This window comes from Sus scrofa, chromosome 5 (genome assembly GCF_000003025.6).
Source record: "Sus scrofa isolate TJ Tabasco breed Duroc chromosome 5, Sscrofa11.1, whole genome shotgun sequence".
NCBI classification, from domain to species: Eukaryota; Metazoa; Chordata; class Mammalia; order Artiodactyla; family Suidae; genus Sus; species Sus scrofa.
Window position 1 is genome coordinate 48,646,570 of NC_010447.5, and position 26,804 is coordinate 48,673,373.

Consider the following 26,804-nt stretch of genomic DNA (forward strand, 5'->3'; position numbering starts at 1 on the left):
TTTATAATATACCAGAAAATGGCAATATAGGTAGACACATATAACATTGAAAATAATATTGATAAGTGTGTGTGTATATTTACACATATATATGAAAATTTCTATATATAGAAATTAGAAGTTTTCATATATATTTGCATAGGGAAAAAAAAAACACCTTGGTTTTAGTAACTCAAATTGCCAGTGACTCACAAATACTGAATGTCATATACTATTTAGAATTTCTTATACTATTCAGAATATTGTAGTCAAGAACTTTTTTCCTGAACATTTATACCCTAGATATAACATTAGCAAATAAAACAAAGGTCCCTGCCCCTTGTGGAGCTGACATTCTAGTAGAGGGAAGCAAAAATAAATAATAAACATAATAAAATATATTGCATGTCAAAAGGTGATAAGTGGTCTGAAAAAAAGAAAAGGTAGATCAGGAATTAGGGCAGCAAACAATATAAAACAGGGTGGAGGGGGCAGGGCACACCTCTCCCTCAATGAGAAGGTAAGATTTGAACAATGAGAAGGTAAGATCTGAGCAAAAATTCAAGGTAGGGAATTTAGCTGAGTTATATTTGGAAGGATATCAGCTTCCAGGTGGAGAGAAGAGCTGGGGAGAGCCCTGAGGCACTGGCTGGATGGATTTGAGAATGGAGAAGCAGCAAGGATGGGGTGCCCAGAGCCAGAGCATGAAGGGAGAAGAAAAGGGGAGAAGGCCAGAATGATAATGGTGGGTGTTGGGGGGTGTCAGACCACAGACGCCCTTGTGGAGCATTGTATATGACTGCAGCTGCTACTTGGAGAGGAAGAGAAAGTCATTGCCCATTCTGAGAAAGAAGCCCAGGTAATAGGACTTACATTTTAAGTCTCTCTGTGTTGAGAACAGACTAGACTATGGGAGGCCAGGGATGGAAGGGAGACCTGAGAGGCTCTGCAGTCAATTCTATTTATTTTTCTGTCGACAGCTTCCTTTGGTAGAAATAAAAGCTTATCGACAGATGGCCCTGCTGAGTTCTGCTTTTGCATTCGGCTGGAGCAAGTGGAATGCAGTATGTGATTCTAAAAAAGTTGTATTTCAGGTAAAGTATGCAAGACCCCATTATACTACTTTGTCCTCCAAAAGAAGATAAAGTACTCAAAAACTAAATGAATGTAGACCTTGTTTTCTCTTTAAAAGGTGAAAAAATTAACATTCAAAATGTAGTTTTAAAACTTAGTTTTTCTTTAATTCTGTCAAAAATATAAAACCAAAGCACATTGTCCACTATGGTATCAAATGCTCTTGATTTCAGGCAATATTGCATAGCACCTGAAGAACAAATGATTCATAAACAAATGATTCTCTTCTCTGAGAGGCCTCCAACTTAACCTTCTGGCACATTTACAAATGCCTAATAAAGGTATCCCAAGGACCTTCTATTGTGGCTCAGCGATTATGAACCCTACTAGTATCCATGAAGATGTGGGTTTGATCCCTGGCCTTGCTCAGGGGGGACTTTTTTTGAAATGGATAAGCAGTGAGATCCTGCTGTGTAGCACTGGGAACTATATCTAGTCACTTAACGATGGAGCATGATAATGTGAGAAAAAAGAATCTATACATGTATGTGTAACTGGATCACCTTGCTGTATAGTAGAAAACCTGACAGAACACTGTAAACCAACTATAATGGAAAAAAATAAAAATCAGTATAAAATTAAAAAAAAAAAAAAAAAAAAAAGCATCCGGCATTGCCGTGAGCTATGGTGTAGGTCACAGACATGGCTAGGATCTGGCATGGCTATGGCTGTGGTGTAGGCCAGCAGCTGCAGCTCTGACTTGAAGCCTAGCCTGGGAAACTCCATAGGCTCTGGGTGCGGCCCTAAAAAAACCAAAAAAAAAAAAAGGGGGGGGGACAGTAAGAATGTTTTTTTTTATGTTAGCAATTTGGGGAATTAAATTAAGCCCTTCACATATAATACTCTACTGTCAAAATACCTAATGAAAGAGGAAACTATTAACAGATTAATTTTCTTTTTCTTTAGGTGAGGGAATACCTTCCCAAGGAAGAACCCATTCAGAATCCCAATTGGACACTTTTAATGTTTAGCGGTGACAGGGCACAAAGTCTCAGGATCAACGAAAACAGTGAGGCATTCTCTGAGGCCCTTAAAGAAGAAACTGAGTTTCACTCCACTTTATACCACATGGTTAAGGATTTTGCTTCTAAAGAAGCGATGAGGTACATTAGGTGTTCCAACTGCCAGTTTATTGACTCTGTGTGCCATATGCTTCTCTCTACTAGATTACTCAGCTATTCCTAATCTCCACTGGTAAATTTTATTCAGTAGGAACAATCCAGCACCTTGGAGGAAAAAAATCAGGTATTTCTTCAACAAAGTGTCATGAGTGAATATCTTTCAAGTAGAGCACTTAAATGATATATAATCGGCATTTAATACTCAAAATGTATTGTTTAAAGTCTTTTTCCTCCTTATACCCAGCCTACTATGACATCCAACGTTCACTGTACAAAAATTTGAATCGTTCTTTATTTCAATAAATTTTAACAAACAATAACAGCGCCTCCTCAAAAAGCCCATTAAAAAATCTTATAGGCAGGCTTCCTCCCCATTGTATTTTAGTTTGGAAGGTCATCACAAAAAGGGGGACTATAAAATATCTTACAAATCATTCTAAGAACCTGTGGTTCCATGCTCTAATCTCCCAGCTAAAAGTTACTAGTTTACAAAGTTCAGATACTGAAACTTTAAAAATCAAGATACACACGTTAGGATGTCACACTGGCGGAGGCCCATTGTGTCGGAGTCTGGCAAATGGCCACAAGATACGTTCCAGAGTCATCCAGGAGTCCCCATCCTGTGTGGGAGCAGCATCCACGGACTTTTGGAAAAATCGGCCTGTGAAGAAGCTCATCAGTGCTGCAAACAGTACAATGAAAGCCACAGAAAGCCAGAGGGCCTTATTGGCCTCCCTGATGAAAGTCGTGAGATTGGTGGCCCAGGAAGCTATTGTGTGGTACCTACAAGGAAAATGCAAAAGCAGAATTCGGTAAGCACAATGATCTGCTATTAGAAACAACACTACTTTTACCAGCAATCATCAGGTTACCCATCTGCCCCACATAATCCCACCCACACGACCTCATAACCAGCAGCCTTATGTGATCTATCCTCTTGGCTTTGGTCACAAGCTACCTACCCTCCCCACCCCATAATTTTTAGAATTAAAGAAATGATTTGCTGGTTAAGAATCTGAAAATTATGGGATTTACATATAATTTAACTTCTAACAAGCGTATTTGAGTATTAATGTCATTCTTTCCATCAGGTAAGGCCTCTTACCTTCTCATGGTGGAAACAGTGTTACTGGGTAGAGCAGGATGTATGTGTATGTACGTATTTATGTGCATAGAAACATGCCACTTATTTCCCACCACAACCCGGACTTTTACTGTACTGAAATTCAAACTCTTTCTTTTAGAAACACCCACCAAAAAAGCTTATTACAGCATCATTATAAGCCTTTGAAAATAGTTAACTCTGTGTTAGACCCTGTTCTAAGGATTTTACATGTGCTCATTCATCTAGTCATGAGAGTGAAACAATGGCACAGGGAGTATTATCATCCATATTTTATAAATGAAGAAGTTGGTGCTCATCTTAGAGCTCATGTCATGGCTCAGCTGTAACAAACCCAACTAGTACCCATGAGGATTCAAATTCGATCCCTGGCCTTACTCAGTGGGTTAAAGATCCGGCATAGCCACAAGCTGTGGTATAGATATGTGGCTTGGATCTGGCGTTGTGATGGCTGTGGAGTAGGCCTCCCATTCGACCCCCAGCCTGGGAACTTGCATGTGCCATGGCTGCGACCCTAAAGAGAAAGAGAAAATGGATGAACTTGCCCAGGTCACAGAGCTGGTTAGAGAGCTAGAATTGAGCCTGGGCCATCTGGCTCCAAGACCACGTTCTTAACACTGTGAACTTTCTTGCCTCTTGTAGCTCATAGGTTCGGGGATAATTCTTGAAGACCACATGGAGTTTGTCATTCACCTGAAATTTAACAATTTAAAAGGTCTTTTAGGAGTTCCCTGGTGGCCTAGCAGTTAAAGATCTGGTGTCATCACTGCTGTGGCTCTAAGTCGATCCCTTCCCCAGGAATTTTCATATGCCATGAGTGCAGCCAAAAACAAAACAGGATAAAATAAAAATAAATAAATAGGAGCTCCTGCTGTGGTCCAAAGGGATCGGAGGCATCTCTGGAGCACTGGGACAGAGGCTCAGTGGTAGAGTGGGTTAAGGATCTGTGTTGCCGCAGCTTAGATCTGATCCCTGGGAACTCCACATGTCACGAGGTGGCCAAAAAATAAAAATAAATCAATAAATAATGAAGTGTTTTTTTAGTAATGTGATTAAGACAGATACTGCTAACCCTGCCTTTCTTTTCCCCTTTCTACCAAAATGGTATCTTTTAGCAAGTAGACAACTCACATTGAAGAGACGTCCCATTTTGATGGATTGTTTTTCTTTTCAGAAAGACTTGGCTTTCTTGTCCTTTCGACTATTTCTTCTTCAGGTGGTCCCAAGTCATCTTTAGTTCTGTAAATAAGTATTGTTTTTAAATATTAAACTATGGATAATATGCTATAATTACTTATAAAATATTGCTAAATTTTACTATATTACTAAGGAGGTACACATATTTCTTTTGCTTTAGGAAGTTTTGATAAATATCCAATCACTGTGATTTCTTTCTCTGCATGTGTGGGTAACTGTGCTTTAAAAATTAAATGTTGATGCCATATTTCTTCCTCTACTATATGTTTTTTATTCAACATATAGCAAAATTTTTCTCAATATGTATTCTTTCACCACTTTTTTTTTTCTTCCTTTTTATGGCCCCACCTGCAGCATGTGGAGATTCCCAGGCTATGGGTTGAATCGGAGCTAAGCTGCTGGCCTACACAAGAGCCACAGCAACACGGGATCCAAGCCATGTCTGCAACCTACACCACAGCTCACGGCAACAATGGATCCTTAACCCACTGAGCAAGGCCAGTGATTGAACCCAAATCTTCATGAACCGTAATCAGGTCTGTTAACCACTGAGCCATGAAGGGAACTTCACTACATGTTTTTTATATCCCATAGGAACAATTTACTTTGCTCTTTTCTGTCTTTTGAGCAATGCTAAATTGGAATAACATCAAAGTGTCATTTCTTTCTCTAAAAAAATCTTAATAATTTTAAAAGTGGGGAGTTCCCATTGGGACTCAGTGGGTTACGAACCCGACTAGTATCCATGAGGATGTGAGTTCTATCCCTGGCCTCACTCAGTGGGTTAAGGATCCATTGTTGCCACGAGCTGTGGTATAGGTTGCAGACATGGCTTGGATCCCGTGTCGCTGTGGCTGTGGTGGAGGCTGACAGCTGGAGCTGCCATTCAACCCCTAGCCTGGGAACTTCTATGCCTCAGATGCCGCCCTAAAAAATAAATTTTTTTTTTTTAGTGTTTATGAGAATATGTTGAGTGTAAAACTGCCTAAAGTAAACTAGTATCCAGTGAGTTTGGAAATAGCAATTGGGCTGACTATATTTTGAATAAAATTATATTATCTAAACATAATCATATTACCTGAACAAAACTTAATTGCTTCCTTACTGATGTTCCATGTTTCATGTTCCCTAGTGAGTTCCTGATTGGATTTGACTTTTGAAATCCTAAACTCCTAATCCCCTCACAATTGCCAAGTGGAACTTTGTCTCAAAGTTTTTGGTTTTGTTTTTCAGTTAAACATCTATACAGAATGTACATGGTATATTTTAGTTTTTATTTATTTATTTATTTTTTGTCTTTTTGTCTTTTTAGGGCTGCACCCGTGGCACATGGAGCTTCCCAGGCTAGGGGTCTAATCGGAGCTCTTGCTGCCGGCCTACACCAGAGCCACAGCAATGCCAGATCCAAGCCACATCTGGGACCTACACCACAGCTCAGGGCAACGCTGGATCCTTAACCCATTGAGTGAGGCCAGGGATCCAACCCACACCCTCATGATTCCTAGTTGGATTCGTTTCTGCTGAGCCATGACACGAACTCCGAGTTCAGTTTTTAAAGGGAACAAGGCCCTAAAGCCAGCAAGATTCTCAAGGTTTCAGGCTTTTGTTTGCAAAATCTCAGGGGGAATCATACCATACTAACAAAAATTTTAAAATAGATTATAATCACTCAAGGAAACCCTGGATCTTTTTTATCCCAAATCAGAAAACATCCGTTGTGTTAATGCCAAATCTAAAAAGGGTTTTCAACACATGCAATAGGCTCCCAGGATTATTTAAAGGGGAAAAAAAGAAAAAAAAAAAAAAAAGGCCTTGAAGGTACACACTGTCTCACTCATCCTCGCATAATAGGCATGCAATAAATGTGTATAAAATGAACCTAAAATCACTTAAGAACTCTACAGATGGGGAAACAGGGACCAAACAAGGTTAACCAATTTGTCCAGTGTCACCCAAGGATTTAGAGGCAGTATTTCTTCATACCCTTCCCTCTTTCCCTCTACCTTTCACTAAAGAAATATATTTAACTTGCTAGATTTTTGAGACAGCAATTTAGACTTTTATGTTTCCCATATGCTTCATTTACTTAAAGACAAGACAGATGTATATAACATGCACATATATCACCTATGTGCCCATGTGTTAGATATACATACATGTGGTATATAATTCATCTAAGTAAATGGACATTTTATTTGGGGGACTTTTTATTCCCCTTTCCCCTGATGGCAAGATACCGACACAGGCCAATACCTATCTTCACAAATCCTGCAAATCCCAGAGTCTTTTCTCACTTAAGACCTGAAACCATGCAGGACTAAGTGCTACGGGAGTGAATGTGCTCTCAAGTAACATTGATATAGAGCTTTGTAGTTGATAAACGTCTTAAACAGTGAATGATCTTTTGGATGATACAGCTTGGTTCTCAAGTCCATAAAGTAAAAGTGATCCCCCCTGTTTATGCCCCCATCACGTCAGGTTAATAAACACATCAAGCTTCACCTACTTTAGTTCACATTTTTCTTCTTCAGCATCTGCCCAGGAATAGGTGCTAATAAATCGATGTAATGAGGGACGGTGTTCACTCTGCTTTGACCCCAAAATACGCCTAAATAAAGATGATTATATCCACTTGTCAAATCAAATACTTCTGTAGCCATTACCAATTTATTTCCCACTACCTTAATCAATACAAAAATTATACATTCTCATTTCTCCTTGGCATATTCATGCCAGACTTATTTCATAAGAAAATTTCATGATCACATGCCTATTTTCATAATTACTCTGCATCTGCTCTGTACAAATTAAATGTCATTCTATCATTTATTTCAAATATCTCCTTTAGCCCAATTATAAAATACTAAAGTTCCCAAAGAGCCACCATAAATTTATACTTACCAACTGCTTGACCTCCTACCAAATCGGTCATTATTTTCCATCCCAGCCACCTTTAAAGTTCAGATGGTAAAGAAATAATAAAATGGATTTAGTAAAGTAAGTTTATATCTTTGTCATATGAAAAATAAATTTACTTCTAAGAACACGTAGAATCTTACCATTCCTGCATTTCCAATATTTCTGGGCAAAGAGGCAATGGTCACTCTTCGAAGAGAAGATGGCTACCCAAAGGGGGAAAATGTATGTTTTGAAAACTCTCAATACTTTATCCTTGTATGAAACACTGATGAATACTCTCATGTGTACATCTATACACTTGACCACTGTAAAAACAGTGGACATAGGAGTTCCCATCATGATGCAGCAGAAATGAATCCGACTTTAATCCAAATCCGGGTTAAGGATCTGGTGTTGCTGTGAGCTGTGGTGTAGGTTGCAGACGTGGCTCAGATCTGGCAGCTGTAGCTCCAATTACACCCCTCGCCTGGGAACCTCCATATGCCGCTGGTGTGGCCCTAAAAAGCAAAAAAAAAGCAGTGGACATATTTTCAAGACATATTTTCCAATGGCCAAACTGCCTTCCAGAAATAGCTTATCAATTTCTATTTCACCTTTTCTAATACTGGATGAGTATAATTTTTGCCAATCAAATAAGGAACATAAGGTTTTCTGTTTTGGTTTCTAGGAATATTGAACAGTTTTTCTATGCCAAATAACCATGTGTATATCTGCTCTATGAGGCCCCTATTTATGATTTTTGCCTGTATTAATTTTGTTAATGATATTTCTGGCAGAATTTTTTTTAATGTGAATGCAGCCATATCTTTTCATCCCTTCCTCTCTCTGCTACCATTTCTCCTATGCCAGGAAAGGTTTTCCCCAGCTCAAGAAGAGAGAAATATGCATCTGTTTTAGAGCTTTTTTTCCATGGTTTTTTTCCATTTAACACATTTAAGGATAAGCATGACACTTTAATGAATGGATGTATTTATATATTTGCCTTGAGATTTGTACAAGAAAATATTATATTTTGTGGCTCTTCAAGTTTAAATAAGTAGAACTTTAGGAAATAAAAATATGTTAAATGTAGAATAAACCAAAGAAGTTTTATGTAAATTCTTTTCTTAAACCACCATCGTTAATTTAATTTTATAGGTTAGTTGAACATCAAGAATATCAAACAGTGGTTCAGAAACCTGGGTTCTAATCATGGTTCTATCACTATATGATTATAATGAATCAGTTAATTTCTGTGAAAGTGGTTTTCCTCATCTGTGAAAAAGAGATTTGGATGGAATGACTTTAAAGTCACTTGCTCAGAAAGTCTGCAAAATCCCAATTTTCAAACACAAAAACTTCTGGTGACTTTCAAGTCCCCATTCTCCCCTTCTTATTTAGTAACAGGCCCCTTGATTTTCAGTTATGCATACAGCTTCCAGAAGAAAAGCCGCGTCTTCTTATTTCCAACCAAGAATGAAAAGAGAAATTTTATCTGAGACTTCTGGGAACTGTCTTCAGAGAAAAAGAGAGCACCTGTTTTGCCTCTTCCTTTTTCTTGGAACATGACTCAATGTAATGACCAGGACTTGGTGCCCAGAACTGACAAAGCCATTTAAACCTTAAAGTGAAAGCAAAGTGCTAAGGTGAAGACACAGCAAGATGCATGGCAACTGGGCCCTGTGGATTCTGTTCAGCTGTCCTGCCATTGTTGGTCTGCTGACTCCTAACTTTGGCTTTATGCTAGAGAGAAACTACTGTTATACTGTCTTTCCTCAGGCTGCCAGGCAAACTTAGTTGATATACAAATATAGCAAGAAGTATAAAAGCCCATGTATGTATACCATATTCACATATATATGGTATATACCATAATATACCTAAACACATGTGCATATATACATAACACATACATATGAACTAAAATCAATTTTATGATTTACACTTAAAGCTATGTAGCTTCAAATAATATTTTAAAACCATCTCACCAATCACATTTCATAGACATTGCTTAAGTGAATTAGTAATTACCTTGGAGTTTAGAGACGCTGACCGTTTTTTAATTTGGCAGTCATCTGAAAGGGAAGACACATTTGCACATTTTAGGGAATTACATATGCAATTTAATGCAAATGTCTTAATTCTTTACGAAGAAAAGCGGTCAAAAAATATTTATTTATGATCCTAGAGACAACTGAGCAATATAAATATCTGGTCATCATCTTTTGATGATTCATCACATCAGTAGTCTGACCAATGGAAGACAGTACTCTGTGTCACTGCCAATGTCCACGATGCCTGCCTAGCACAGAAAGGGCACTGAATGAATGCCCGCTGAGTAAATGAGTCCAAAATTATAGATTAGGAGGTCAGCAGATATTATTACTTTTCTAGAAGAGGGGACAGATCATTAAAATGAAAATTCTGCTTAGAAACATTCATACTGTCTATTTAAAATAAAGCTATTATAAGATTTATATAAACCTTATGTTATTTTGGGGGAGTTCCCTGGTGGCCTAGTGGTTAGGAATCAGTGCTTTTACTGCTGTGCCCCAGGTTCAATCTCTGGTCTAGTAACTGAGATCTCAATCGAGCTGCTGTATGCCACCACCAAAAAAAAAAAAAAAAAGAAACATGTTTTCCATGATCACAGATGTCTCCCTGTTTTCCAATCCATTGATCAGCTTACTCTGCCGTAATCATTTCTTTGAGGAATATAAAACCATTGTGGATGAGAGTGGTTCATTTACATTATTGCGCCTTGCTTTATGTGTGGAGAAAGAACCAATTCTAACATACCCTAAGTAGGTCAACACTGAGGTTGACTCAATGGGTTGGATTAAATATATTCTCTCATGGCAGCAATTTAATGAATTTGAGGTATCTAGCATAAAATCCCTGCCTCCTAATTTGTTTCCTGACATCTTAGTTTGGGGTATATAACAGGAATGAGTTACTTTTTATATTCTAGAAATTATACCCTTCTTATATTCTAATATAACCTTAACATAAAGGTCTTATACTAAAATATATTAAATAATAAGAATTAATAAGAGAGAATGAAAGAGGAGAATGTTAGGACAACATAACTGACACAAACTTTTATTACCTTCATCTTCAAGAGGGTTATAAGACCTTTCATTTTGCAGAAGAACCTGTTTCAGTTCTTCTAATTCAGCGTGCTCTTTGGTATACATTCTCTTTAGATTTTCTACATGCTGAATCATCACTTCAACTGCTTTACTAACCCGGCTTTCCTGGCAGGAAAAAAAAAAGAACACGTTTACATTGAAAATACTATCCTTGATACCTCGTTAAAAGATGATGAATTAGAAACATGCACTTCACTTCATCCCTAAATCCTGCTAAAATGACAATAAAAGGTTTGTTTTCCTAATAAGGCATGAGTACACAAGGGTAAACAGAATGGAAGAGGATATAACAGCAACAAAATTTTTAACACTTCCAGGTAGGACTGGTAGTAAATGAACAAGACCTGAAAAGCTGAACCCTAAGAAAGGCAGTAAGAAAAGCCTAGAAGCAACCTGGGTTGTACCACAAAAAGCTGCAAATGGTCAGGAATCAGTGCTGCCTTTGGAATTAAGCTTGAAGGTAGACATCGAACAGAAGAAATGGTTGAAAATCTGTAAAAACTGATTAGTTCCACAGATTCCCTCCCTTACTCATGTCAGCTGAGCAACTTCTCTACCATTTTGGTTCAAAGCTGTCTAATCTGGAGAGATTGAAACAGAGGGTCTGTGGACTGGAACACATGGTTGACAGTGAGTGGATCATATAGAAAAGAACAGGGAATTCCTATTGTGGCTCAGCAATAACAAACCCAACTAGTAACCATGAAGACGCAGGTTTGATCCCTGATCCTCGGTTAAGGATCCGGTGTTGCCATGAGCTGTGGTGTAGGTCACAGACACGGCTTGGATCCCACGTTGCTGTGGCTGTGATGTAGGCTGGCAGCTGCAGATCCACCTCAACCCCTAACCTGGGAACTTCCGTATGCTGCAGGTACAGCCCTAAAAAGCAAACAACAACAACAAAACAGATTTAAGCAAAAGTCTGTATACATATTGAATATTGAGATACGCAGCCTTATTCTGCCAAACACTGGTAGCTGGGTTTATATTCTCAAGGTATTCAGTTAGATAATTTTTGTCTGAGGAATCTAACACTGTAAGATGAAAGTCTTAAAACTACCAACATTTAGAGTATCCCAGTGAAACAGCCCAGCTTGTGAGAAGCTCAGAGCCAGCAAGCAACTTCCCCATCCAATATACAGGGTTCCCACTCAGCTCCTTCCCAAGGGTGGATCATCACTAGTCAGAGGAAAACCTCTAGCCTGAGAAAAGAAAATGAACATGCAGAAAGAAGCAAGCTGAAAGAAATGAACTGCAGAAAAACTAAAACTTCAAGAAAAGTATCAATGCCTTCAAAGATGTAAGACTAAGTATTGCATCTATGAAATAAGAAAAAGATACAATGGAAAAGCAACATTCTGAGAATTTTATCTTTTTTTTTTTTTTTTGTCTTTTCTAGGGCCACGCCTGCAGCATATGGAGGTTCCCAGGCTAGGGGTCTAACCAGAGCTATAGCCACCAACCTACACCACAGCCACAGCCACGCCAGATCTGAGCCGTGTCTGCGACCCACACCATAGCTCACAGCAACGCCAGATCCTTAACCCACTGAGCAAGGCCAGGGATGGAACCTGTAATCTCGTGGTTCCTAGTCGGATTTGTCTAGGAATGGGAAGTCCAGAATTTTATCTTTTTAAGGCCACACCCACGGCATATGGAAATTCCCAGGCTAGGGGTCAAATTGGAGCCGCATCTGCAACCTATGCCACAGCTTGCAGCAACACCAGATCCTTAACCCACTGAGCAACATCAGGGATCAAACCCACATGCTCATGGATACTAGTCAGGTTCTTAACTCACTGAGCCACAATGGGAACTCCTCTGAGAGTTTGAAAGTCTGGAAATTAAAAGGATGACAAAAATATGTAACACAATAGAAGAGTTTCAAGATAAGGTTGAGGAAATCTCTGAAACTAGAGCAAAATAACTAAGAGATAGAAAAGAGACAAGAAAGAAGCAATTCAGGAGCTCCAACATCCAAAGAATAGGAATTCAAGAAGTCTAGAAAATGTAGAAAAGAAAATTTCTGAACTGAAGAAATAACTTTCCAGCTTATACCCACTCAGGGCCTAAAGCAGTGGTTGAAAATAAGCCCTTGCAAAGAAGGACCGTATAAAAGCTTCTGGAAAGCAAGAAGAGGTTATAAACCAAGACTCAAGAGTCAGAATGGCATCAGAGATTGACAGCAACCCCGGAAGCTAAGAAGAAAATGAAGTAACACAAGAAAAATTAAGAAAGAAATTAATTTTCTTCATCTATCTAACAGAAAGACATAAAAGGACAAAGATATTATCAGTTATAGAACAGCTCAAAAAGTTTACCTCCCAGGCATTCTTTTCCTCAGGAAGTTAGTAAGTGAGATGTTCCACCAAAAAATAAACCAGCAAAGAAAGAGACATGGGATTCAACTCAGAGAAGTGAAAGAAATGTTCATTTAAGAATTCCTAAGAATTTTGTGGTAAGCCCAAAGAACAGTCAGTTGAAATCAACAAGGTCAAAAAATCTCTGGGAACAATATCTCAAAGAAGAAATCGACAAGTACCTGATGAGTTTGAATGTATTGTGAGATCTAGACTCCCTGGAAGAGGCTGAGAATAAATTAAAGTAAATAGAAAACTAAGCATAACAATCAAGGTAAAGGAAAATGATTAATTCCACAAAGAACATGAACATTGTACAAAGAAAGAAAAATCATAATGGACCACTGTCTCTGCTATGAATAGAATTTACATGGGCATAAAAATGTTCACAGGTAATACAGATCTAATATTATTCATCCACTTTTTTTTTTTTTTTTTTTTTTTTTTTTTTTGCTTTTTAGGGCCACACCCACAGCATATGGAAGTTTCCAGGCTGGGCATCAAATCAGAGTTGTAGCTGCCAGCCTAAGCTATAGCCACAGCAACGCAGGATCCGAGCCGTGTCTGCGACCTACACCGCAGCTCACAGCAAGGTTAGATCCCTGACCCACTGAGCGAGGCCAGGGATTGAGCCTGTATCCTCATGATTACTAGTCTGTCTCTCTTTCACTGTGCCACGATGGGAACCCCTCACTTTTGAACATTTTAACAAGTATCAAAATAAATAAATAAATAAAGGAGGAGTGTATTTCCTTAAATAACAGCAATGCCATGATCACATCTAGCAGAGACCTCTTACCATCATCTAGTCCATATTCAAATTTCTCCAATTGTCTCACAGTTTTGTTTGAATTAGAACCTGACAAAGTATGTTCACTGAATTTTTTCCTTTTTTAATAATGATGTGTAATTTACAATGTAAAATTAATGATTGTAAAGTGAAAAATCCAGTGGCATTTAGTACATTCACAATGTTGTACAACCACCACTTCTATCTAGTTCCAAAACATTTTCGTCACCCCAAAACAAAACTCCATACCCATTAAGCAATTACTTTCTATTCGTCCCTACACCCCAGAACCTAGGAACCACCAATCTTCTACCTTTCTATAAATATTTACCCATTCTAGATACTACATACAAATGGAATCATACAATATGTAACCTTTGTATCGAGCACCTATACTTAGTTTTCCAGATGCATCTACCTTGCAACATGTATCAGCACATCATTCTTTTTTTGGGGGGGGGTTTGTTTTGTTTTGTTCTGTCTTTTTAGGGCCACATCTGCAGCATATGGAGGTTCCCAGGCTAGGAATCTAATCGGAGCTACAGCTGCCAGCTTAGGCCACAGTAACGCCGGATTCCAAGCCACATCTGCAACCTACAGCATAGCTCACAGCAATGCTGGATCCTTAATCCACTGAGCAAGGCCAGGGATCGAACCTGTGTCCTCATGGATGCTAGTCAGGTTCGCTAACCACTAAGCCATGACGGGAACTCCAGCACATCATTGTTTTTAATGGCTAATATATTAATAATATGATAAGAATATTGTAATTTCTCCACATCCTTGTCAATAGTATTTTTCTTCTTCCTTCCTTTTTCTTTTTAAATTGTAGGTATCCTAGTGGGTGTGTCCATATGGTTTTGATTTGCATTTCCCTAATGATTAAGCATCTTTTCATATGTTTACCGGCCTTTCTATACTTTCTTTGGAAAAATGTTCAAGTCTTATTCCCATTTTTTAATTGGGTTATTTTTCTTTCTGTTAAATGATAACTATTCTTTATATACTTTGGATACCAGACCCTTATTAGTTATACAATCTTCAAATATTTTCTCCCATTTTTTAGATGATTTTTTCAACTTCTTGATAATGTCCTATGATACCCCAAAGTTCTTAATTTTGAGGAAGTCCAGTTTATCTTTTTTTTATGCTATTGCTTTTGCTTTTGAGGTCATACTCCCTCATTTAACAAGTATTTTTTTGAGCACCTTCTATGCATTAAGCATGTTTTAGGCTTGGGGGTATGAGCAGTGACCCATACAGATAAACATTACTGCCTTCCTAGAGTTTATATTCTCATGAGAAGAGATAGTACACAAGATGTCAGTAAAACATAACAGTATGTTAGAAAGTGATCAGCATGATGAAAAAAAGGAAAGGTGAGGATGAGAAACTCTAGGTAGGAGAAGGTGAAATTTTACATAGATGTCATGCAGTCAGGTAGGCTGTTCTATGAAGGTGACATTTGAACAAGACTTAATGGAGGTGAGGGCTAAAATGTGGAGGAGGAGTATTCTAGGCAGGATTAACTGCTAGAACTGGGGCCCAGGGTGGCGGTATGCAGAGAGAAGAGAGCAAACCAGTGTGGTTGGGGTTTAATAATCCAGGAAGATAGTCATAGGAGATAAAGTCCAAGAGGTAAAGTCATTATTTGACAGAGAAGACAGGGGAGGATATGATAGTAGTTTGAGGAGAAAGCATGAAATTGATGCTTAGAAGAGAGAAAGGGTAAATGATGGGAAGCCCCAAGGACCACTTGAGGTTTGTGATGAATTTCAAGATAACTCAGTCAGCACAGAGGTGTGAGGTTTCCCAGATATGAAGGTATGAGCAGTGAAGAAGTGGATTCGAAACAAGGTTGTAGATTTTCCAAATGTGTAAAACAAAACAAGAGAGGGAGAAAAGTGTTGAGGGTTCGTGCAAGGGAGCAAATACTGTGTGACCATGGAATTTAAGATTAGGAAAGAAAATAGCAACAGAAAGATGAAAGACAGTGAAGAAGGTGTGAGATAGAAGAGACTGATAAAAGAACTAAATACTCATCTTTGTGGTAGGAAACCAATAAATATCTAAATCTGAAAATAAGTCACTAACTGACAGTATAAGCATGTTATTTGGAGATAAACTGTAATAAAAAACCACCCAAAAGACTTGAAAGTTGTAGCTTTAGAACATGGAAAACAGAATAATAAGCCTTATAGGACTACTTGGATTTAAACAACAGCAACCTAAAAACCCATGTGCACATATAAATTTAATAAAAATAAATCAAAATTGTTATTCTCTAGCGAGGGGTTTAAAAGGAACTAGAATTTTAAAAGTGTATAACAAATGTTCAAACTAAAACTATCATCACAATGAAATGTCTCTTAGAAAAATATATTTTAACAAGATTTTTAGGTATAGATTCAAAAATCTAAAATCTCCCCAGATTCCCCACACAGAAATGTTGAAAATCTATTTCTCTATGAATAAGTGTGCAAAGATGCATAAACAAGGATATTTGTTACCACAAAAAAGAACATTTGGAAATGATCAAATATAGTTTTTCCTAGAAATATAATCCATAATGTTAAGGAAAATAAATCTTTTTAGTAATTTCATTGTAACTAGAGAAACGGAGACAAATTACCTGATTAATGGCGCCCAGCATCTCAGCCCTACTGGCCACTCGTGCTGTACACTGGCTAAGAAATGTTATACTCTTCTCCAGCTTCTTAATGATTTCCTGGGCTTGGCTGTCATCCTCACAAAGAGGTGTTAAAGACTGCACAGAAAGTAAAGTATTAGAAAGTATTCAGCAAGTGATTCTAACACTATGTTGTAAATGACATCTGTATACAGTTGACTCAGTTACTTTTGTGGAAGGTGAAAAGTAGCAGCAAAGACCAATAATGAATGATACTGAAATATTAATATCTTTGTTAGCTATCAAGTACCACCTACATAGGAGCTCACAAAACTTTTTATGCTATTTTGAATCCCTTTCTTCTTTACTTCCCAAATTTGCCACCCCTTCATGTGTATTTATATCTTTCTTCTACAATTAATGGGATGGGATATAATTAATTGGCTATGGTAAAAAGTAATTATGCCCAAAATGAATCAAATGCACTATATGAAAAGCACAGTTTGAACTTTTTTTTAAAAAGTAGTGAAAATATACTAGACATAGATATGACTCTGACTACTATACTTGCTCTTTCACTGATGACAATGTGAGACTGGGCACGTTAGGCAGGTAGGCCTTCATTGCCTTATGAATATTTATTTCAAACCTGTGCCCTTGATCCAAGATAACGGGCTTCCTGATGGAAGGCCACCCTTCTCATTTCAGTGGAGAAAGAATTGAGAACAGAAGTTTTGAAAGGAAGAAAACCATTACTCATTAGCTGTGTGATCAAGAGCAAATTCTAAAACTTGCTCAAATCTAAAATACCACAAATTTTGCATATCATTAGAAAGAACACATTCTTTCAATAAAACTATAGGGCATCACTGACTGTAAATTGCACCCTAATTCTACAAATGTTATAATATCAAACTTTCTGAGAGTTCCCGTTTTGGCACAGTGGTTAATGAATCCGACTAGGAACCATGAGGTTGCAGGTTCGATCCCTGCCCTTGCTCAATGGGTTAAGGATCCATCCGGCTTTGCCATGAGCTATGGTGTAGGTTGCAGACGTGGCTCGGATCGCACGTTGCTGTGGCTCTGGCATAGGCTGGCAGCTACAGCTCCGATTCGACCCCTAGCCTGGGAACCTCCATATGCTGCGGCAGCAGCCCAAGAAATGGCAAAAAGACAAAAACAAAAAACAAAAAAAGACCCAAAAAACAAAAAACAAATATTTGGGAGTTCCCGTCATGGCGCAGTGGTTAACGAATCCGACTAGGAACCATGAGGTTGCGGGTTCAATCCCTGCCCTTGCTCAGTGGGTTAACGATCTGGCTTTGCCATGAGCTGTGGTGTAGGTTGCAGACACAGCTCGGATCCCACGTTGCTGTGGCCCTGGCGTAGGCCGGTGGCTACAGCTCCGATTCAACCCCTAGCCTGGGAACCTCCATATGCCATGAGAGTGGCCCAAGAAATGGCAAAAAAAAAAAAAAAAAAGACAAAAAAAAAAACCCAAAACCTTTCTGATTTGCTTTTTCCTCATCTGTCAGATGGAAACCATTATATCTTCTTTCCGGGAATACTATGACATGAGAGTAACAGATTCCAATTGTTGGTCACACAGTAGATGCTCAATGAATGGCAGCCACTTTTGAAACAGACAGATATATATTAATTGCAACTGGAAAGTTGCTAAACAGATGGAATGACCATTGTCAGACACACAGTTTCCTACTGTAGTTTAAATAACCACCTTCAGTTAGAAAGGGAAGAGCGTATGTTAGTTAGTCAAATAGAGTATGGTTTACCAAAACTGAGTCATGAAGAAATAGAAAATTTGAATAGACCAATAATTAGTATGCAGACTGAAACAGTTATAAAAAACAACAACAAAACTCTAACAAGGAAAAGTCCAGTTTCTGATGGTTTCACTGGAGAATTCTACCAAACATCTAAAGAATTAACACCAGTCCTCCTGAAACTCTTGCAAAAAATTTGAAGAGGAGTGAATATTTCCAAGTTTATTCTTTGAAACCAGCATTACCCTGATACCAAAGTCAGAAAAAGACACTACAAGAAAACTACATACCAACATTTCTTATGAATAGTGATACAAAAACCCTCAACAAAATACTAGCAAGTTGAATTTAATAGTACATTAAAGGATTATACACCATGACCAAATAAGATTTATTCCTGGAATGCAAGGATGATTTAACATATGAAAATCAATCAATGGAGTTCCCGTCATGGCGCAGTGGTTAACGAATTCGACTAGGAACCATAAGGTTGTGGGTTCGATCCCTGCCCTTGCTCAGTGGGTTAAGGATCCGGCGTTGCCGTGAGCTATGGTGTAGGTTGCAGACTCTGCTCGGATCCCACGTTGCTGTGGCTCTGGTGTAGGCTGGGAGCTACAGCTCCGATTAGACCCCTAGCCTGGGAACCTCCATATGCCGTGGGAGCAGCCCAAGAAATGGCAAAAAGACAAAAAAAAAAAAAAAAGAAAATCAATCAATGCAATACAGACATTAACGGAATAAAGGATAAATATCACACGACCATCTAAGTCGATGAGAAGCATTTTACAAGATTCAACATCCTTTCATGGTAAAAAATTCTCAAAAAAACAGAAATACAAGGAAACTATCCAAACATAATAAAGACTGTATAGGAAACCACAAAAGACCCAGAATTGCCAAAGCAATCCTGAGAAACAAAAACCAAGCAGGAGGCATAACTTTCCCAGACTTCAAGAAATACTACAAAGCCACAGTCATCAAAACAGTGTGGTACTGGTATCAAAACAGACAGACAGACCAATGGAACAGAATAGAGAATCCGGAAATAAACCCTGACACCTATGGTCAATTAATCTTTGACAAGGGAGGCAGGAACATCAAATGGGAAAAGGAAAGTCTATTCAGCAAGCATTGCTGGGAAACCTGGACAGCTGTATGCAAAGCAATGAAACTAGAACACACCCTCACACCATGCACAAAAATAAACTCAAAATGGCTGAAAGACTTAAATATACGACAGGACACCATCAAACTCCTAGAAGAAAACATAGGCAAAACACTCTCTGACATCAACATCATGAATATTTTCTCAGGTCAGTCTCCCCAAGCAATAGAAATTAGAGCAAAAATAAACCCATGGGACCTCATCAAATTGAAAAGCTTTTGCACAGCAAAGGAAACCAAAAAGAAAACAAAAAGACAACTTACAGAATGGGAGAAAACAGTTTCAAATGATGCAACCGACAAGGGCTTAATCTCTAGAATATACAAGCAACTTATACAACTCAACAGCAAAAAAGCCAATCAATCAATGGAAAAATGGGCAAAAGACCTGAATAGACATTTCTCCAAGGAAGATATACAGATGGCCAACAAACACATGAAAAAATGCTCAACATCGCTGATTATAAGAGAAATGCAAATCAAAACTACCATGAGATACCACCTCACACCAGTCAGAATGGCCATCATTAATAACTCCACAAATAACAAGTGCTGGAGGGGCTGTGGAGAAAAGGGAACCCTCCTGCACTGCTGGTGGGAATGTAAACTGGTACAGCCACTATGGAGAACAGTTTGGAGATACCTTAGAAATCTATACATAGAACTTCCATATGACCCAGCAATCCCACTCTTGGGCATCTATCCGGACAAAACTCTACTTAAAAGAGACACATGCACCCGCATGTTCATTGCAGCCCTATTCACAATAGCCAGGACATGGAAACAATCCAAATGTCCATCGACAGAGGATTGGATTCGGAAGATGTGGTATATATACACAATGGAATACTACTCAGCCATAAAAAAGGATGACATAATGCCATTTACAGCAACATGGATGGAACTAGAGAATCTCATACTGAGTGAAATGAGCCAGAAAGACAAAGACAAATACCATATGATATCACTTATAACTGGAATCTAATATCCAGCACAAATGAACATCTCCTCAGAAAAGAAAATCATGGACTTGGAGAAGAGACTTGTGGTTGCCTGATGGGAGGGGGAGGGAGTGGGAGGGATCGGGAGCTTGGGCTTATCAGACACAACCTAGAATAGATTTATAAGGAGATCCTGCTGAATAACATTGAGAACTATGTCTAGATACTCATGTCGCAACAGAAGAAAGGGTGGGGGAAAAAACTGTAACTGCAATGTATACATCTAAGGATGACCTGACCCCCTTGCTGTACAGTGGGAAAAAAAAAAAAAAAAAAAAAAAAAAGACTGTATAGGAAAAGCCCACAGCTAAAATTATACTCAAGGCTGAAAGACTAAAAGCTTTTCCTCTAAGATCAGAAACAAGGCACAGATGCCCACCCTTACCACTTCTGTGCAACTTAGTACTGGAAGTCCTACCCAGAGCAATAAGGCAAGTTAAAAAATACTCAAAAATCCACATTGGAAAGGATGAAGTAAAATGGTCTCTGTTTAGAGTTCCCATCGTGGCTCGGTGGAAACGAATCCCACTAGGAATGGGTTTAATCTCTGGCCTCGCTCAGCAGGTTAAGGATCTGGTGTTGCCATGAGCTGTAGTGTAGGTCACTTTCGAGGCTCGGATCTGGTGTTGCTGTGGCCGTGGCTTAGGCTGGCAGCAGTAGCTGTGACTAGACCCATAGCCTGGGAACCTCCATATGCCATGAATGCAGCCCTACCAAAAAAAAGGAAAAAAAGTAAAATGATCTCTGTTCACAGATGACACGACCTCACACAAAGGGAACCCTAAAGATTCCACAAAAACACTGTTAGGATTAATAAAGAAATTTAGCAAAATTTAAGGATACAAAATCAACATACAAAAATTAGTTGCATTTCTATACACTAAAAATGAACATTCTAAAAAGGAAATTAAGAAAACAATTCAATTTATAATGGCATCAAAAAGAATAAAATAGAAAAAACCTAACCAAGGAGATGAAGGACTTGTACACTGAAAACTACAAAACATTGCTAAAAGAAATTAAAGGGAGTTTCTGCTGTGGATCAGCGGTATGAACCCAACTACCATCCATGAAACTGCAGGTTCAATCCCTGGCCTCACCTCCCTGGTTCAATCCCTGGGTTAAGGATCCAACATTGCTATGAGCTGTAGTATAGGTTGCAGACTCAGCTCTGATCCTGCGTTTCTATGGCGTAGCCCAGCAGCTGTAGCTCTGATATGACCCCTTGCCTGGGAACTTCCATGTGCTATGAGTGTGGTCCTAAAAAGAAAAAAATTTTTTAAAAAGAAAGAAATTAAGGAAGACACAAAGGGAAAGGCATCCTGTATTCATAGGTGGGAAGACTCATTAAGATGTCTATACTATGGTATATGCAGACTCAATGTAACCTCTATCAAAATCCCATCTTTTTTTCCTACAGAAATAGAAAAATTCATCCTAAAATTCACATGCAATCTCAAAGGACCCTGAAGAGTCAAATAATTCTGAAAAAGATTAAAGCTAAAGGTATCCCACTTCTTGGTTTCAAAACATATTACTAAGCTACAGTAATCAAAATAGTATTACTAGCATTCAGACAGACCAATAGAACAAAATAGAGTGCTCAGAAATAAACCTACACATATATGGTCAAGGGTTCTAAGACTTAAAGAAATAGGAAAATTATAGCCTCTTTAACAAATTATGCTGGAAAAACTGGATATCCACATGCAAAAGAGTGAAGTTGAACTTTTATTTTACACCATATACAAAAATCAACTCAAAATAGATTAAAGACCTAGAGAACCCAAAACTGTATAACTAGAAGGTAACTCCAGAAGAAAACATAGGGGGAAATCTTCATGATATTGGATTTGGCAATGATTTCTTGGATATGACACCAAAGTATAAGCAAAAACAGACAAATAGTGCTACATCAAACTTTAAGATGTTTGTGCATCAAAGCACATGATCAACAGAATGAAAAGGCCACCTGTGGGATGGAAGAAGATATTTGCAAACCATAAATCCCATTTTAAAATTGGCAAAGGACTTGAATAAACATTTTCCAAAGATGATAGACAAATGGCTGGCCAATAATAAAATTCTCAACAATACTAGTCATCAGAGAAATACAAATCAAATCCACAAGGAGATATCATCTTGTACCTATGAAATGGCTACTATCAAAACCAGAAAATAATACTTTAGCTAGATGTAGAGAAACTGGAACTCTGCTGCACTTGGTGAGATTATAAAGTGGGGTAACCGCTGTGCAAAACAGTATGGTAGTTCCTCAAATGCTTAAAAATAGAACTCCATATGTTCCACAATTCAACATCTGGACTTTTTTTTTTTTTTTTTTTTTTTTTTGTCTTTCAGAGCCATACCTACTGCATACGGAAGTTCCCAGGCTAGGGGTCAAACCCAAGCTGTAGCCTCTGGCCTACACCACGGCCAAAGCAATGCCAGATCTGAGCCATGTCTACAACCTACACCACAGCTCACAGCAATACCAGATCCTTAACCCACTGAGCAAGGCCAGGGATTGAACCAGCATCCTCATGGATACTAGTCGGATTCATTTCCATTGCACCACAATGGGAATTCTAGCCATTTATTTCTTGATGGACATTTGAGTTGCTTCCACCTCTTGGCTATTGTGAACCTATTGCTATGAGTATGTGTGTGCAGATATATCTCTTCAAGACCCTGTTTCAGTTCTTTTAGAAATATGTCCAGGAGTTCCTGTTGTAGTGCAGTGGAAACAAATACGACTAGTATCCATGAGGATGCGGGTTCAGTCTCTGGCCTCAATCAGTGGGTCAGGGATCCAGTGTTGCCATGTAGTGTAGTGTACTGTGGTGTAGTTTGCATACGCAGCTCAGATCTCACAATGCTATGGCTGTGGTGTAGGCCAGCAGCTGCAGCTCTGATTCGACCCCTATCCCAGGAACTTCTATATGTGGCGGCACAGCCCTATAAAAGCAAAAAAAAAAAAAAAAAAAAAAAAAAAAAAAAAAAAAAAAAAAAAATTTAAGAAATGGCTAATATCAGTAAACAAAAGATGTCACAGTCAGCAGCATTTGCAGCCATCTTTAGGATGAGGCAGTGTGCCCTGAGGGAACTCAGGATGTGAAAATACAGGATACTGGTACCATATAGCTGAGGTACATATCAAAGGAATGATTTCTGTGAGCTGCAAACTTTGCATCTTCCCATACATGGAAAAGTGCTATATTCCTTAACTTGAGAAATCTAGTTTTCTTGTATTAGCAGTAATCTTTTGTTCCTGCTACCTGCCCTTTGTTGCAAAACTCCTATATATCCCAGCTCCCCCCTCGCCTCCTCAGAGCAGTTTTCTCGGGGTTACTTGAGATGCTGCTTCCTAAGCTTAAGTCCTCAGTTTTGTCCTTTAAATAAAACATAACTCTCAAAAAAAAAAAAAGAGAAGAGAGAGAAAAGGAATGAATGGATGGGTCAACAAAATGTGGTATATACATGCAATGGAATATATTATTCAGGCTTAAAGAAAGGAAATCCTGCCACGTGCTATGACATTGATGAGCTCTGAAGACATTATGCTAAGTGAAATAAGCCAGTTACAAAAAGACAAATACTATATAATTCCACTATATGAGTTATCTAAAGTAGTCAATTCATAGAAACAAAAAGTAGAACGGTGATTACCAGGGGCTGAGAGAAGGGGAAAGGGGAATAGTTTAATGGATATAGAGGTTCAGTAAGTGAGATAAAAACATTCTGGGGATCTGTTTCACAATAAGGTGAATATACTCAAAACTACTGAAGTACACTTAAAATAGTTAATATGTTAAGTTTTACATTATGTTTTCTAACCACAATAAAAAACAAAATATGGTCTCTATGTTTTTATTTTCTTTTTCTAAAATTAGCCCACTTAATTTTCTAACCCATCTGTATGTTTATGGTGACCTCACAAGACAGAAGGATAGGGGTTTCCATTGTGGCTTAGCAGATTAGAACCTGATATAGGGAGTTTCCTTTGTGGCTCAGTGGGTTACGAACCAGACAAGTATCCCTGAGGATTCGGGTTCGATCCCTGCCCTCTCTCAGTGTGTTAAGGACCCAGTGTTGCCATGAGCTGTGGTGTAGGTCTCAAACGAGGCTTAGATCCCACATTGCTGTGGGTTGTGGCATAGGCTAGCAGCTGTAGCTCCAATTCAACCCCTAGTTTGGGAACTTCCATATGCCACAGGTGCGGCCCTGAAAAAGGCAAAAAAAAAAAAAAAAAAGAAGAAGAAGAACCTGATACAGTGCCTGCAAGGAGGCGGGTTTCACCCCTGGCTTCACTCAGTCGGTTAAGGATCTGGAGTTGCCTCAAGATGAGGCATAGGTCACAAACGTGGCTTGGATCCAGTGTTGCTGTGGCTGTGGCGTAGCCAGCAGCTTCAGCTCCAATTTGACTCTTGGCCTTGGAACTTCCATATGCCGCAGGTGCAGCCGTTAAAAAAAAAAAAAAAAAAGATAGAAAAGTAGTAGTTGTTACAACACTTTGAATATACTTTACAGTTTGCCATTACCTGACCAGGCTGAAATCAGTTACAAGTCTCTTTTTTCAGTTAATTAAATGGAAATAGTTTTTTGATTCTCTCCTTGGAAGCTTAAAATTTATGTCATCTCCTATTGCTCAGTTTTATGCGTAATTACTCTTCTGCCTGATATCTCCTGGAAGATCCTGAGAGATGGCAGATGATTCATATAACTATTTAACAGACATTTATTTGTTTTATTGCTTATTCCCTCCTATTATGATGGTTTAGCTTAGCCTGATTCTGAATTCTTATCTCCCATGGTGTTGGTTTTAGTCACACAAGTCAATTCATATGTAATTTTGAAAACTTTAGTAATAATACAACCAAATGTGTAGCCCCCAAACGTTATGATGCTCACCTCTAACAGTTTTAAACAGTTAGTAATTTCTTTCTTCAAATTTTCTTCTGCCAAGTCCCGGGATCTTTCTTCAAGCTTCACCCTTTTCTCCAAGGTGAACAAGTCACATTTAAATCCCAAAGATAATCTGAGAAATTCGGCCTGTTGTCAGAATAATGGGAGGGTAAGAGGAGAATACTGGATGTTCAAATATTTCAGCTTAACGCCAATTTGTTTCGAAGCATTTCTTTCTCCTCCCACTGACATAATATAACGCTGGCATGCAGAGACTTAACTTGCGCTTTGTCATGGCCAAACAGACACCAAACATATAACATCTTATCCAAACGCTTGAAGTGAGTTTGAAACACTTCTTCTTCTTCTTTTTTTTATTTTTTATTAAAAGAGAAACATTTGCTTTAAGCTTACCTCTACCTCCTTCTCATTAGCAGAAGTGCTGTAGGATAAGAGAAAAAACTTATTCACACATAATTCAACAGAAAAGCAAAAACTAAGAGGAGCATGCTGCATGAAGAAGAGCTTACTTGTCGCTTTGTCTAAAGTTAACAGACTTCACAGTGGTCGCAGGAAGGGAAGAAATAGCAGCATCTGTTAAAAGACAATAAAATATGACTTGGTTAAAAAAACTTACCAGCTAAAGGCACATTCAGCCAAAGGTTGTTAGGTCCTTTCTCCACAAAACAAAGGCATTTCATTTAACTATGTCTGAGAAGATAGGCAGCTAAATAATGCATTTGCTTATACATAAGATAATGTTATGCCATGCTGTCGGGATCACAATGATGCTACCGTCATTGGCTCACACTTCAGCTACAAGCAAATAGTCTTTGAAACCTGAAGGTGTCTCAGAGTCAAGGGACAGCCCAATTTGTCCTCTTTGCATTTGAACGTTTATTTGACTTGATCCCATGGTTAAATGCATACCTTCCTCTGGTACCACGGTCCTCTTGTGGACCAAGAGTTTAAGGTAGAAGTAGTAGTGATAAGAGTATAATGATAATATTTTATTATATTATATATTAGTAGTAGTATTCTTGCAGTAATGAATATAATAATGATAGTACTCACAATGATAACAGCAATAATAAACATGAGATCAATCATTTACCATAGGTTTACTATATGCCAGTCCCAGAACAAGACTCTTTACACATATTAATTATACTTCACAACTACTTCACAAAGAGGACAATATTAGGTATTAAAAGCATGAGATTTAGAGTCATGGATAGAGAATGTTGCCTGCCATTGTAGTAAACAAAGGATGTTGTGGTCATCAAGCCACCATCCACATAGCCGTGGTGCACCCTGAGGGAATTTAAGATAGAGAAAAGCAGGATACTGGCCCTAGATTGTTAAGGTGCCTAGCAAAGGAATAATTTCAGTAAGCCCAGACTCTTGCATCTTCCCATACATAGAAAAGAACGAAAGTCATTAACTTGAGATGCCTGGGTTTTTTTATAATTAGCAGTATTTTTTTTTTAATGATTAGTAGTAATCTTTTGATGTTCGGCTACCTGGTGGTTTTTTTATTTTGTGTTTTGCCAAAACTCCTATATAT

General features: G+C 38.4%; 3 protein-coding genes across 19 annotated transcripts in view; 1 reads left to right on the forward strand and 2 right to left on the reverse strand.

Annotated features, from left to right (window-relative positions):
- CASC1 (cancer susceptibility 1) overlaps positions 1-4,801 on the forward strand; it is a 95,734-nt gene extending 90,933 nt beyond the window's left edge. For 13 of the 14 annotated variants that reach the window (XR_002344076.1, XM_021092200.1, XM_021092188.1 and 10 more), the window contains 2 exons: positions 960-1,073; positions 2,020-3,002. Coding sequence is in view for 13 of the 14 variants with exons in the window: in XM_021092200.1 (XP_020947859.1) it covers positions 960-1,073; positions 2,020-2,298 (393 nt within the window). In the remaining variant the exon portion in view is untranslated. Of the gene's footprint in view, positions 1-959; positions 1,074-2,019 lie in introns of all 14 variants that reach the window. The other variant, XM_021092191.1, reaches the window with a different exon arrangement.
- The window catches only part of LRMP (lymphoid restricted membrane protein), a 57,661-nt gene continuing 33,354 nt past the window's right edge, over positions 2,498-26,804 (reverse strand). For 2 of the 4 annotated variants that reach the window (XM_021092203.1, XM_021092206.1), the window contains 11 exons: positions 25,768-25,831; positions 25,652-25,679; positions 25,244-25,384; positions 16,387-16,521; positions 10,562-10,709; positions 9,484-9,527; positions 7,614-7,676; positions 7,456-7,505; positions 7,061-7,162; positions 4,489-4,596; positions 2,498-3,017 (listed from right to left, as the gene is read on the reverse strand). In XM_021092203.1, the coding sequence (XP_020947862.1) occupies positions 2,774-3,017; positions 4,489-4,596; positions 7,061-7,162; positions 7,456-7,505; positions 7,614-7,676; positions 9,484-9,527; positions 10,562-10,709; positions 16,387-16,521; positions 25,244-25,384; positions 25,652-25,679; positions 25,768-25,831 (1,127 nt within the window). In that variant the 3' untranslated portion in view covers positions 2,498-2,773. The remainder of the gene's footprint in view (positions 3,018-4,488; positions 4,597-7,060; positions 7,163-7,455; positions 7,506-7,613; positions 7,677-9,483; positions 9,528-10,561; positions 10,710-16,386; positions 16,522-25,243; positions 25,385-25,651; positions 25,680-25,767; positions 25,832-26,804) is intronic. The other 2 variants (XM_021092204.1, XM_021092202.1) reach the window with 2 other exon arrangements.
- LOC106507512 (lymphoid-restricted membrane protein) overlaps positions 2,509-26,804 on the reverse strand; it is a 127,604-nt gene continuing 103,308 nt past the window's right edge. The window contains exons 29-35 of the mRNA XM_021092187.1: positions 25,244-25,831; positions 16,387-16,521; positions 10,562-10,709; positions 7,456-9,527; positions 7,061-7,162; positions 4,489-4,596; positions 2,509-3,017 (exon numbers count right to left, since the gene is read on the reverse strand). The gene's annotated coding sequence lies outside the window, so the exon portion shown is untranslated. The remainder of the gene's footprint in view (positions 3,018-4,488; positions 4,597-7,060; positions 7,163-7,455; positions 9,528-10,561; positions 10,710-16,386; positions 16,522-25,243; positions 25,832-26,804) is intronic.